Below are 13,726 nucleotides of genomic sequence, written 5' to 3' on the forward strand. Positions count from 1 at the left end.
GGATCAAATTAACTTAAGCAGGGTAATAAAACTAAGAACGTATTGTACATTCTTTAAATTAGCTTATTTAAGCCTTAACATATGAATCGTTTGTTTTAAAATGTAACTAAATGCCACTTTGGCTCAATATTCTGTCAAGCTGATTTTGAAGATGAAGATGGTTGATCTGTGGTGACCTCTAGTGGCCACTCTGATGCATTGCAACTCAAAGGGAGTGTCTACAGAGCCGCGGCGCGCGGCCGAAACTGCCGGGCTCTTTCGTGCCGCGGCTCCTGAAACTGCTGGGCTATTTGACCGCGCTGGGTTAGACCGCGCCGGGTTAAGGTTAGCCATGAGGCTATATGGACGTGCCATATAGCCTGAAACTGCCGGGCTCTGTAGCCACGGCCATTTTCGAAATGTTTGGTAAACATTTATTTAATAAGAATTCAAACGTCATATTAACATAATATTCAGAACGTTTTCAGACTTTTTAATATGCCAGTGTTTGCCAACCAGGGGTACACAAGCACTCAAGCACTCAACAGGGGTAAGAGAGGTTACATTTGTTGGGAAGTAACCGAATGCATGAACCGAGAATGCAGAATACATATTTTGAGTAACTGTATTCTGGTACTCTTTCTTTTGGTGGTATTCAGAATAGTTTCAGAAAGAGTTTTCTCAAATCTGAGGAATACATCACAGTATTTGTTCATGTAATTCAGGATTTTAAATAGTCTGTTTTAATCCTTTGTCTAATTTGTATGCCATTATGATGCAACTCCACATAAAAGTATTCAGAATGCAGTACTCTGATTTGACAAAGTGACAGAATACATTATACACTTCAATTCAGGTACTCAGCAATCTGTAACTAAATACCCGCTCAAAGTAATCTTCCCAACACTCTTCCTGAAAATGTTTAGTAAGATTTTGTACATCAACATTATTAACACAGTAAAATATAGAATAGTAATAACTATTATATGGTATTAGCAAAACTACAACTTTATATTTTCTTACTCATTCATTCTTCATTTATTCACATACCAATTGGGCATGACATATATAAACATTGGGTAGTTCACCAGAAAGACTCTTACCACAGTTGAATGATTTACGTTTTATTTATATATCATCTTCATATAACAATCTGAAAATATAACATATCAGTCCTTTTTCTATTTAGCAAAGGCTGAGAGAACGGAACGCAATAAGGAAATAATTAAAACTCTTAGGGCCACTATGTACACAATTAAATATATTTATAGAAAATCAAATGGCAATGACGTTCGCATCATATGGCATCCGATGCAGTGGTCATCCAATGGTTCCAATGAGGAGCACAACAAACGTTTGGTACAACTGAACCGTGCAGAGGAATTTATTTAAGCTTTATAATTCAAGATGGCAATGTTACGAGAGTTGTGATCATCCGTAGCCTATATCTGAAAATGAACGAAATGAGTAATTTCAAATTTCATGAAACTGAGATTTGGAAAAACGTGAAAACAGCTATGTGCACACCGGCATTAAAGTACAAATGAGCTATATTTATAAAACACATTTATTACAATTTGTTGTTGTGAAAATCTGCTGAAAAAATACATTTAAAATTGTGTTTCTTTATGATCACCAGTGACATTCCAATTTAATTATAGACTGATTATTTGATCGAATTATCACATGTCAAAAGGCTACTAGAGTGAGCTAAGACTTTAAACATAACATTAGTGTGCACATAACCATTTGTAATTAGGGTTATAAGTAACAAAATCAACCCGGCGCGAGTGTGTTAGACTGACGGGACAAAGCCTAAAACACTGGCCGTGTCGAGGGCGGTAAATGTTTGATGTTACGTCTTTCTCTGTCGGACAATGGCCACTGCACATTGTAATCAGATCTGTTCATCCAATATTCATGCTGCAGGTCACTGGAGCAAAGGCTGCAACGGGACACAGGCCGTGCACATGAGATGCTTTTCCCGCTCTCGCATTCTAACACAGAGGTGGGTAAAGTATCCAAAAATGTACTCAAGGAGGCATAAGATAGCTTCAAAGTATGCAACTGAAAGCATCAAAACACATCCAAACAAATGACTTAAAGCGAGACACTGCGGCTAAACAGGAAAAACTCTTGAATTTAGAGATGTCAATTTGAAATCTCTCCTGGAGTTTAAATAAAAATGTGCAAGGTTTTCATATAGTATATTAAGTAAAAATGGCAAAAAAATGGAAGTCTGGAAAATGCACAGAACCAGGTTTAAAATGCTTGGTTCATTTTGTTGACATATTAGTTACAAAACAATTTACAATGTGAATTTTTGGATATCTCATGAGTAAACTAGATCTGACTGAAAATTGGCCTAAAAATTCAACCTCATATTTTAGATTTAAAACTTTAATAATTCAGGCTTAGAATGAGATATCAACAAATCCTCATCAAAATCATGTTAAGTACAAGATTGTGTGTGTAAAAACTACTTTAGGTGATCTTTAGCTCGTTATGGGAGAAAAATCCAATTTATGACCTTTGATTGGACCGTTTTGTTGTTTCCAGGTGAAAGTTTTTATGTTGAGATGGAAAACTGACCAAACAAAAGAACAAAAATGAGTTCTGCCTGTGGTGTCTCACCTTAAAGATGTGTTTGGTGAAAATTCTTGATAATTTGAAATAAAATTATGTGGAAATGTTGGTTATTACCCAAAAATGTAACATAGCATGACACATTTTTCTTGCACAGTGGAATAATCATTTTCAAATTCTGTAATCAAATTAAAATTTCTAAAGAGACTACTTGGGTAAAGTTTACGACCCACCTCTGGTCAAACGCTCATTATTAAAACAACCTACAAGATAACAAGTATTCGACACATGCACACACCACTTGACATTCATAATCACTGTAGCTTAATATCTTGTCCATAATAAAGAGACAATTAGCTGGGAATCTTGCAACTTTATGGAAATATAATAAAAATAATAATTTAAGCTACAGACCTAAACGTTCTACATCTTTCCATTTCAACACTTGGTTTGACTTACTCTGGCAAAGAAGAAGAAGAAGAAGATTGAAACCAGAACAAATGCAACTATGACACTGTAAAAACGATTTGCTATCAGTCGTGTGCACAAACGATCCAAAACATCAGGGAATTGACGGATGTAGAATATTAGAGTCATTTACTAATCCTGAAACGTAGTTCTTAAGTCACTTCTTGTCTAAGTCTGACCATTCATTCTACTAAATAAAGTACAGTTTTACAGATTTGAAAGAAAAACGCCTGATGTTAGCCTAAGAGGTCAAGCGGAAAGCTCAGTGCACGTCATTAGAGTCGTTATAATTACAGTAAACGCTACAGTCCGCCTTGTGAGGGATTTCTCAGCGCTGCTTTTGGACCCAACTTGCGACGAGCAGAATCCGTAAGCATCGACCAAAACTGTTGACGAGTGGTGCTTCTCTTTGTCGGAGGAGGGGTTGAAGTCAAGGCCTCGGGGCAGTAGCAGCAGGGCAGAGCGGGGGCACTTCACTATTTGGCTATGTCCCCTTTCTTCAGGATGATCTGTCGCTGCCACGGAGTCAGCTTTGTCTCGTCGTAACCCAGCGTGCGAATGCGCTCCAACTCCGATTTCTCCTCCTTCTCTTTAGCCTGTTTGGCCTGCTCATCCGCTTTTCTACAAATCAAATCAGAAGTGAATAAATATACATAGACGCAGATGTGTGCAATAGGGATGACACGATGTAGAATTTGAGTTTTACGATTATTGTGGGAGGAAATATCACAATATAGCGGTGATTCACGGTTACTGATGACAAAAACAGTGAAATTCTTCATTTCAGAGTTCATGCACAACTTCTGCTGTGAAATTTAAGACTTTTTAAGACCTTGGCAATCGAAATGATGAAAAACGGCCCCACGTGCACATTATTTATTTAATTTAGATTCATCTTCACGGAAAGTAAGGCCTTAAAAATAGACCTAAACTCCAATTTATGTAAAAATTAAGAAAATGTAAGATCTTAAACCTCTGATTTAAGACTTTTTAAGACCTTATAAAACCCTGCAGGAACTTTTCTTTTATTGGAATACAGAATTGTTCCAATAGTCTGTGACCAGCTTTATGACATCCAACTTCATGAATGCAAAATAAAGCTAATGTGCAAAAGTTATCATCGCATAAGTTCTTGAATTTGCTTCTAAGTCACGATTCCTGATTATCAAATAACCAATTAATCTTGACATGTGTAATGTTCAATAGCTCATGAGACTCAACAGAACACACATCTACAGAGCTAATCAAACACATGCACTCATCTATCCATTTCCTGTCACTGTTAGAAATAAAAAAAATACTATGACAATGAAATTCTAATGAGCTAAAAACAAAACACTAAAACTGTTTAAGTCACTGAAGTGAGTCATATTAACACGTTTACTGCTTTTTCAGCCTTTTATTCAATGTACAGTTTAGTATAGTATAGTTTATATTTATAACAGTTTATGTCATTGTTTATATTCTACTATTATTGTTCATGTTTTATGTCGCCCACAATGTTAATAACTGATCTCTGAAATAAGCCAAATAAATGATAATGGTACAAGCGATGTAATAAATGAGGCTACGGTTTGTATTTCATCCATGAATCAGCTCTGTGTTTGTTCTTACCTTTTCTGTTCCCTGTCACATCAGGAAAAAAGAGAAGAAAAGGACAGTAAATATCTGGTATTGACAACATCTTTGACATAAACATCCACAGAACTTTATGAAAACAGAAAAAACAGTCAAATACAGTAATGGTGTATAAATATGGTTGTTGAGGCCTTTTTGTTACTAAAAATACAGACACAAGAGGCAAAATATACTCAAGTAAAAATGTTACATCACAAATCTAGTAAAAGTATCTCAGTACTCGTATACAACATATTTTTAGAGTTACGTTTTTTACATATATTTTGGAACTATTAAGTGGGTTTAATCTAAAGAACTTGATAAAGAATTGTGCTGATTTTCACTCAACAAAAGTGACTGACTCGACTTCTTAAACTAAAACCTCAAGATCAATGTCTGTGTCCACAAACGTGCTACAAAATAAACCCTCAGCCATTTCAGACGAGCTCAAAGACCATAAAAAAACACTTTGTACTTGTAAATCCAGTTCAAAAAGCCAAACGCAGTAGAAAACACAGATTCCCGCTCTCAAATGTCGAGAAGCAAAATGAAAAAGTATCTACACTACTGTAATACATACACAAGTAAAGCACAGATACCTGACAATCATATTTAAGGACCACACTATTACGTTTGTACTTGAGTTACTGGAGGAAGCAGACACGTGGACTCCTCCTGGATTGATGTGTAAAGCGCTGCAGTGTCACTCACCTCTCTTCGTCCATCTTCTTCTTCATAATGTCTCTCCTCCAGGCCGGCATCGAAGCCAGACGTGCCGCTTCCTCCTCGGCCTGTGCAGAGCCGGAGAGTGAGGCAGAGGGAGACATAACGGGCCACAACAGTTAGCAAACACTGTCTAACGGGATGTAGCCGCACACTAAACACATCTCTAACGGTGCGCAAGAGACTCACTGAAACAACTCATCCGTAATAAGATAAGATAAGATAATGATGTCCAAGGCCTGTATTTTACCCAATGTGTGCGAAATACAATAAAAACACAAAATATAGCTTCAATTTGACTGAAATAGTTCTACTTTTACTTATAAACGTAATTACTTTATCTTCTTGATCGAGGACGTTAAGGTTATTTGGTTAATAACGGACAATTGTGATTATTCAAGTCACACTGGAAATGTAAGAATTAAAAGGTAATAACTGTGTGACGTAATTAGAAGCTACAAAATAACATAAACCTAAAACGTAAACCTAAAGGTGAAGTGTTTTCTTTTTTCTAGTTGTTTATATCACAGTCACTTTTCCTTTATTTACAGATGTATTGAACAATGGAAATGGAAAAAAAAAATAATAATAGATGTATTTCATCAATGAGCCGGAATAATTGTAAAATCATGATGTTTCTTCTCACAAAAATTACTTTGACATCCATATTTGACATCGTGGTTCTAAAATAATGTATATTTTATGGCGTATCACTCACCGATATCTCACAAAAGAGTTCAAAGTACAGACATATTTATAGACAGGTAAAATGTAGGTTATTCAACCGACCAAAAGTGTGAGTTCAAAGTGTTTCCATCTTAACTATGTATTTTATTCCTTCTCTTTTCTAAAACAAGCCCAGTACAGCGGTTATGTTATTGAAGTACTGCCGCTCAGAACAGCTTTTCCCGTACGTTGTTATCTTTCCTCAGGTTGTAATCAGTGGTGCATGACGGGAAGAGGACTTCTCATCTTCACCTGACCAGATACTTTACACATTTGCATTCCTCTTACAGAGCCACTTCCCTTGTCCCAGGAAACATTACGGTAAGATACGCGTTACAATAAATATTTCATTTAATTGATCCTGAGAGTAAAATGTGGTCATGTGGTTTATGTTAAAAGTACAACAGTAAAATATAAACCATAATCATAAAAGGGCTTCTTTTTCTTCTTCAAGTGCAGTACCAAACATGGCTGCTAGATGGCAGACAAAGGATTAAGTACAGCGCAGTGATACCAAGAAGTTATTATGTTTCCTGAGTTTCAAAACAAAAAGGATATTCTCAAATGCCCAGGTCAGAGTAAAATATATTCTATAAAACAAAACATATATAGTTTCTAATTTACAAGTTTTTGTTGACTAAAAGGAAAACTACAAAAATATTTTACCCCAATTAAAATCAAACAAATACAGCTTCCAAGTCCCAATATTAATTCAATTTCACTCAAAAAGTAAAATTATTCCTCTAAATTCTGCCTGTTTCGGTCACACAAAAACCTTCCCTATGTTTGGTGAAATATTTTATGACTGGAACTAAATAAACTGAACTCAACTAAATAATACTTTTAACCACAGAAAATTGCCTGTAAAGATTTTGCATAAAAAAACTAAAGATGATCAATGATGGTGACAAACATTTGGATCTGCTTAAAATCTGATTAATTGCACAGACCTGGTCAGAATTAGTATTAAACACATATATAATATTAGGCTCGTAAATAAAGCTTTGTGCTGAAATAGTCAAACAGACAAGTCTAATTCCACACATAAACGCAGGTTCCTCTGACCTTTCCTCTTTGCGTCGCTCAGAGGCTGATGACCTGCTCAATAAGCCACAGATAACACGACAGTGGGAGGCACTAATAGGGTTATTTACCGCTAATCTTGACCCGAGGGAAACATCTTAAACTGTGGCGTTTTCAGATCACTTCACTGTAACATAATCTATTTAATTCATCCTTAAACAATCTATTATTATTCATCAAGAATTATAAAAACAGATGCTGTAAGAGAATCACAAAACTTTATTTAGAAACCAACTGATACAGACCTAAGCCTCAGAGGCACTTTGATATGTCTGATTATTCTGTTGCATTTATTATGTGTATTTATGATTCCATTTAACTTTATGATAATACTTAACCAAGGACCCAATATAAGTCAGTGAATATTTGTAATGTGTAAATTATAGTTTGACTTTGTGCCATGTGATATACAATAACGTGACATAATTACTTGGGTAAACAGTCGAGTAAACAGAGCCTATAAAAATCATTAAAATTAAATCTGAATTCTTGTGAAGACCATAAAATGTATTATAAATTTAAGTTAAGTTATGTATATCAAAAATGCTCACATTTTATGGCAAGTATACTTTCAAATACACTTTCAAAGAAGTACACCATGGCAAAAGATTATGACTCAAAAAACGTTTTTCAAACGGCTTTAGCCTTCCTTTGAAATACCTCAGGAACATGCAAACGGTCACTGGTGTTTGCAGAGCCACATTCTTCTTTGCAGCTTGAGTGACTTGGCCTAAAAGCTAACACCAGATTAGTATCGTTTCTTTTCCTTTCAGTCTGCCAATTCCCTCAGTGGTTTCAACTTAACAGTTCTGTGCTTACAATGTTTACACTAAATATCAAAAAGCTCTGCCTCTTTCTCTTTCCAAAAGGCAAAACTACGATCGATGTATCTGATGATCTCCTCGTTGCTAAACTCTTTAAGTTCATAAATAGTCTTTATTGAGTCCGAGCCACTTTTCGGCTGTGGTTTATTAACCTGAGGCTCCTCGATTATCTTCACACTGCCCGGGACGACCTCTTTCTCTGCTTCAGAGTTGGGCATTTGCTTGTCCTGTGCCTCTGCTTTACATGTTACATGACTGGTTTGTGCGGTGTCAGTTGTCTGGCCCGGGTCCCGCTCTGAGCTGCTTCTATTGGCAACCGCCGTCGCATCTGGTGACGCTGCGGTTTGTGGATCCTTCTGGACACGGTCCTCCGACGTCTCCTTTCCCTGAGACTTTTCAGACGCGCCGCTGTTGCCGGAAGGAGGATGTGTTGTAGGATTTGATGGTGAAGCTGGCGGGGCACTTTGAGGTGGGTCAGACTCCAGAGTGGGAGGCGGCGGGGCTGGGTGAGAGGGCGGGGGAGGAGGAGGCGGGTGTGACGGGGGCGGGGGCAATGCTTCGGGCATTGGGGCATCAGGCGCCATGGAGTTTAAAGAAGCAGTCAAAACGCCACCTAAAGTTTCAGTGTCGCCAAAATATTTCTGTTTTATGTCCTCGAAACCGTCTCCCCAGTCTCTTTTGTCTTTCTCGATTTCCGTCATGACCTCTTTGTGGAAGTCTCGGATCACCTCCCATTTATGGCTGCCGAGGCGGTCAAACATCTCGTAACATAAGAGATGACGAAATTTGCGTTCATTTCGGGACATGTTCATTTCTAGTAGTTGAAAGTATCCCAGCATAAACAGGTCCAGTGTGAGGCTCTCGTAGCTGACAGGAGAACCGTTCACGTGGGGCAGGAAGTGCTCGGGCCAGTAGATCATCTGAGCGCGGCTGAGTCTCCGGATCTGCCGTGTGGGAACTTGACTCATAATTAACCGCCAGTGACCAATTAGATTCCCCACCACCTGCTTTGACTTCATGAAGAGAAGTAGTTTGTCATCCTCACTTTGCACGCCCTCCCCGAGATCCGCACTAAACTGGTTGTAATCTTCCCAGCCCACGACTAAATGTGAGCCTTTTCTCGACTTTGGTCGATAGGATTCAGTCATTGTGTATTTCCGCCAATGTTCAAGGAAGAGAAAAACTATTCTTTCTTTCCTCATATCAATGCATTCCTGTACGTAACTGAAATCTGTTTGAACCTCTAAGCTCCTGGTGAATTGGTCATTATTCAGAATGGGGTCAGATGACAAAACTTGATTGAACTGCTCTAAGTTATTGGGAGCCATGGCCCCAGATGGGACGTGTGTCTTATGGGCCACAGTCACTGGCTCCTGCCCTGAGGCAGCAGGAGGCTCGACTGGTGCCAAGTGTCCGTTGGTTTGAGTTGGAGGCGTGATGACAGCGTTGTCCTCCTCACTCACCACTGGGAGGGACCTTTTCCGTTTGTACACTCTTTTGTCATTAGCAGTTTGTGGTTGATTTTCCACTTCATAATTGGCCTTAAGGTTCTTCACTGAAACCCCACATTGTCTTATTTCATTCTCTACATCTTCTCTGGTCGAGAAGGACAGGGACCTGCCCATACATCCATTGTTAGGCCCTGCTTCCTGAGTAGGAGCCACGTTTTGTGCCTCTTCCGGAGAATAAATAAGCTCCAGGATGTCGATTTGCTTCCCCCCGAGCGTGGCCAGAAGCAGGGCCATACTTTTTAGGAGAGTGGAGATCTTGTTGCACCAGGCGGGCAGGTCCTCGGCCTGTCCATGCACCTGTTTGGGGTTGACTGAGAAGTGTCCCTGGTTCAGGGCGGCGGACACAGGTAAGAGCTGGTGCAGCTCCCGCTCCAGGGCCTCCAGCTCCTTCTCCACCTCTGACACCTTGTTCATCAGCTGCAGGTTTTCTATCTGCTTCTCGATGCGGTTCAGGTCTGCCTCTGTCATCAGTTCTCCGAATGGCCCCAAAATGGCATTGTGGACGCGGGAGTAGTGCCAATCTTGAGATTGGTAGTTTCCATTGGCAGCAAACTAAATCAGTTTAGAGATGGACAGACAGAAAGGAGAGAAGGGGAGTCCTTCAGCTGGTGTTCCTGTGTGAACTCTGCAGTGCAAATCTTCCACACACAGGAATTACATGGATTTAGTGGTGCAATGGCACTGCCTCAAAGAGTCAAAACGACTTTATAATTTTCCACAACAAAGACTGCTTTGTTCTCTCTGACTTATTCACAGAATTTGTTTAGGTGTAAAATTGTGTTTTAGACTCCTATTTACACAGTTGGTTATGGAACTGCAAATACTACTTCTCACCACACCTTAGTTTACACTTGGGTAGAAAACTTATCTCAAATGTTTCATTTCATCTTGATAAGGACGTTAAGCACACAAGTTAATGTAGACTTTCATAAAAGTCATACAGTTTATGGTTATCATATGTAGTGTGAATTGGCCCGACATCACACCACTGAATCGGCATGTAACGACTTGGAGACGCAAAACTCCATCACTTTACACTTGTTCGTTTGTAATTTGTGATGGATGTTGTAGCCAAGTGTTTCACTGCAATCCAACAAGCCACAGGACACACACATGCTTCAGAAGAATTTGCTCTAGAATCATTTGTCAGCAACTTTGCTATTTTACAAACACATCCAATCGGGGGGGAAAATGTTTACAGTATGATCATTATCTCTAATATCTGACCAATTCATTCTCCCACTAAAACACATTTGCAAAAATGAATTTAACCCATGGAATGTTCTAAACGTCAACAGAATAACATGAAAAATTGTTATGGTCGTGCATTATGATCAGACTTTGTTGAAAATCAAAACAGAAACACAAAATCACACTCAAAGAAGCCGCTATCCCCAATGTGTTATGTTTACTACAGAACTTAAGTCCATTTCGTTAACAAATACCAATACAACTAAGACGGTTTGATCAGAAAGGAGCTGTTTTTCTGATCTATTGGAAAGGTCACCTACATATGCAATAATCTATGTGTACAGCAACTAGTACAAATACACCTGCAGACCACAAATGGGATAGCTGTGCGTCCAGCATCAGCGGCACAACTTCAAACCTTACCTTGCGCTTGCTTTGCTCCTCCTCCTGCATCTTGGCCTGCAGTTTCCGGACCATCACCTGCCGCTTCCACTCAGGTATCGCCTTTCCCTGTTCATCGTGAGTGGGCACCAGAGCCTCCACATCGGACATGCTCGTTTTCCTCACAGTCTCTCCAGATGCTGCCCCGTTGCTACTGTTCCCGTTGACCACAGGGTTAGAGGGTAGATGCCCATTGCTTGTCGAGTTGGACATGGTTTTGGTGGACCTGGCGCTGGTCGGGCTCGGGCTCGGACTCGGGGTGGGCTGGGGCGAGGCGGCAGGTGCTGTGCTGCTGTTGTTGTTTGGGGGCGGAGGAGAGGGCGACTTGGCAGGAGGCGGGCTGGAGGGGCGTGTCTCTGGAGGCGTGGCGGTGCCCCCCTAAAAACAACACAAGCATAAATGTGGGTGTGGTGCTTTTGAATATGGAAATGTCCCAGAATTGCAGCTGCAGCATGAACACCTGAGCTCAGTCCTTGTTTACTTATCTTTCATGACCTGTCTCATCTTAGGTTAGAATTGACCTTTTAATGGAAACTAAACTAACGTAACTAACGCAATGTGCTGAAAGTTTATGCCCATGGGTCCAGAACTGACTAGTGTTGTCACAATACTAACATTTCAAAAGCTATTTTCGATACTAAGATACTACAATGACAATGCTATTTAAAAAAGCTATTTTTTTAGACAATAGACTTACATTTTCAACGCAAAATATTAGTATTCTTTCCTTTCTTTATGTAACGATGTGGAATTGATCAAGATCATTCTAAAACTGTCTTGGAAAGGTCAAATTTGGTTGTTACTGTGATTTTTTTTGGTGCTGATACTTGTTGAAATGAGTATCTGGTTTCGATACTAGTTTTTGTATGAATTAGTATCTGATTTTGGATACTTTTGTCAACCCTAATACTGACAAAACAAACTTCAACCTTGTAATGTAATAAAGCTGCACTATGTAACTTTTGTGGTTTGTCGCCATGGAATGTTCAACAATATGGCATTAAACTTATTCATCTCCATGGAGAAGAGAAGGTGGCACCAAAAGGCCACGGTCAGATCTGTGGAGAGGCAAGCTCATTCACAGTAACAATGCAACTACAGTTTGGAGCAATACAAACAAATGTAATGAAACAGAGCTTTAAATAAACAGAATGAATGAGAGTTATTCCGGTAACAGTTTGTCTTACACAGAGTTAAACATAAACCATTGCACATTTATTAGTGCCGGACCTTTCTTTTGTGTACATAGAAAAGAAGATACAGAAGAAAGTATACAGAAAACTTGTCATATCACTAAAATCAGCTGATGAAAAATAGGACCAAAAAACAGAAGCGTTGCATATATATATTTTTGCCCCATGTATATTGTCAGACATAACGTACATTGCTGCCCGGCGCTCCGCTGCTGTAGACGGTGGTGTAGCCTTTACTCTGAGGCGTGGGCTTCAGGCTCTTCCCGGCTTTGATCTCTGCCAGCAGCTCCGAGTTGTCTCCGGTGGGGGACATCATGTTGAAGGATTTAGCGCCTGCACAAGAAAAGGACGAGAGGGAAAAGTGAAACCCGGCAGTTGAAATAAATACAACTGACACAATGACAAACGGCAGTGAGTGACACGGTGCAGAGGGAGGGAGCGCAGGGGCTGGGTGGCATTTCACCGCTAAATATTTCATCACACCAGCCGAGCGTCGCAATACTGGCTTCACAATACTGGACTCGGCTGGGTCGAGGTGATCAATACATTTGACACTATTTTACCCATTCAGATCAAGTAAAAATCACAAAAAAAATCACCAAACATGGCACAATACGCATTCATACATCAATAGAATTTAGCTATGGTTCCGTACAGCAGGTTTTAATACAATGAATACAAAGACATGTTGCCCCGAGCGACCTATTTATGTCGAGTTAAGCTGCTGCTGACGTGAAAGTACCGGTAGGTCTTTGTGAAAATGTACACATCCAGTTTTTAATTCTTAACCCTAATCTTCTTAAAATGAACACACCACAAACGGCAGCTTTGAACACACTCTCATTCAGATGTGCTGCGAATACATTATGCACGCTAATTATAAGAAAAAGGACATTTTTCACGGGTTTCAAGTTCACAAGTTAAGTCTTAAGTACATTCTAAAACAGTCTATTACACTTCAAACCAACAAAGCTGGATAGTTCTCTACAAACTCCCACCGACATGTAAATAAATCCACGACTATGACAGCGCGACATGATTCTTCAAGCCCAAAGAATGTCTCTCACCTGATGTAACGGCCGTGAACCTCCGTGATCTGCCTCTAATCCCTCACCGATCTCTCATTTTCTACATGAATGAAGCGTCCCGTTAAACACTGCACCGGCGAGCAGAGGCACAGTCCGACACCGAGTCCGCCGCAAACGCACCTCCTCAGCACTCACACCCTCTCTCTCTCTGCTGGACTTTCTCCCCTACACCACTTTCTATTCAAACTCCAGCATCACAGTTGGGGGGAAATCTAAAGGACTCACCACTAACTCGGAGTGACAGCAAGCCATTGGCATTAACACACACACACACGCACACACACACACACACACGC

The 13,726-nt window shown here is 39.7% G+C and overlaps 2 protein-coding genes across 2 annotated transcripts in view; both read right to left on the reverse strand.

Moving 5' to 3' along the window:
- Positions 1-2,829: 2,829 nt before the first annotated feature.
- Positions 2,830-13,726, reverse strand: part of espn (espin) — a 41,395-nt gene continuing 30,498 nt past the window's right edge. Inside the window, 5 exon segments of the mRNA XM_072448911.1 lie at positions 2,830-3,654; positions 4,648-4,659; positions 5,362-5,441; positions 11,132-11,527; positions 12,533-12,675. Coding sequence (XP_072305012.1) covers positions 3,510-3,654; positions 4,648-4,659; positions 5,362-5,441; positions 11,132-11,527; positions 12,533-12,675 — 776 coding nt within the window. The 3' untranslated portion in view covers positions 2,830-3,509.
- LOC140362746 (espin-like protein) lies at positions 7,595-10,273 on the reverse strand. Its single transcript, XM_072448913.1, has one exon. It carries the CDS (start codon positions 9,983-9,985, stop codon positions 8,012-8,014), a length of 1,974 nt encoding a protein of 657 aa, XP_072305014.1. The 5' UTR covers positions 9,986-10,273; the 3' UTR covers positions 7,595-8,011.

The sequence above is a fragment of the Eucyclogobius newberryi genome, unplaced genomic scaffold (assembly GCF_026437365.1).
Source record: "Eucyclogobius newberryi isolate DKJ021-1_F unplaced genomic scaffold, fEucNew1.0.hap1 SCAF_17, whole genome shotgun sequence".
Taxonomy (NCBI): Eukaryota; Metazoa; Chordata; class Actinopteri; order Gobiiformes; family Gobiidae; genus Eucyclogobius; species Eucyclogobius newberryi.

What these genes read in the sequence shown, in the direction of transcription:
- LOC140362746 (XM_072448913.1), bottom strand. Translation starts at nt 9,985, where the DNA reads ATGACAGAGGCAGACCTGAACCGCATCGAGAAGCAGATAGAAAACCTG.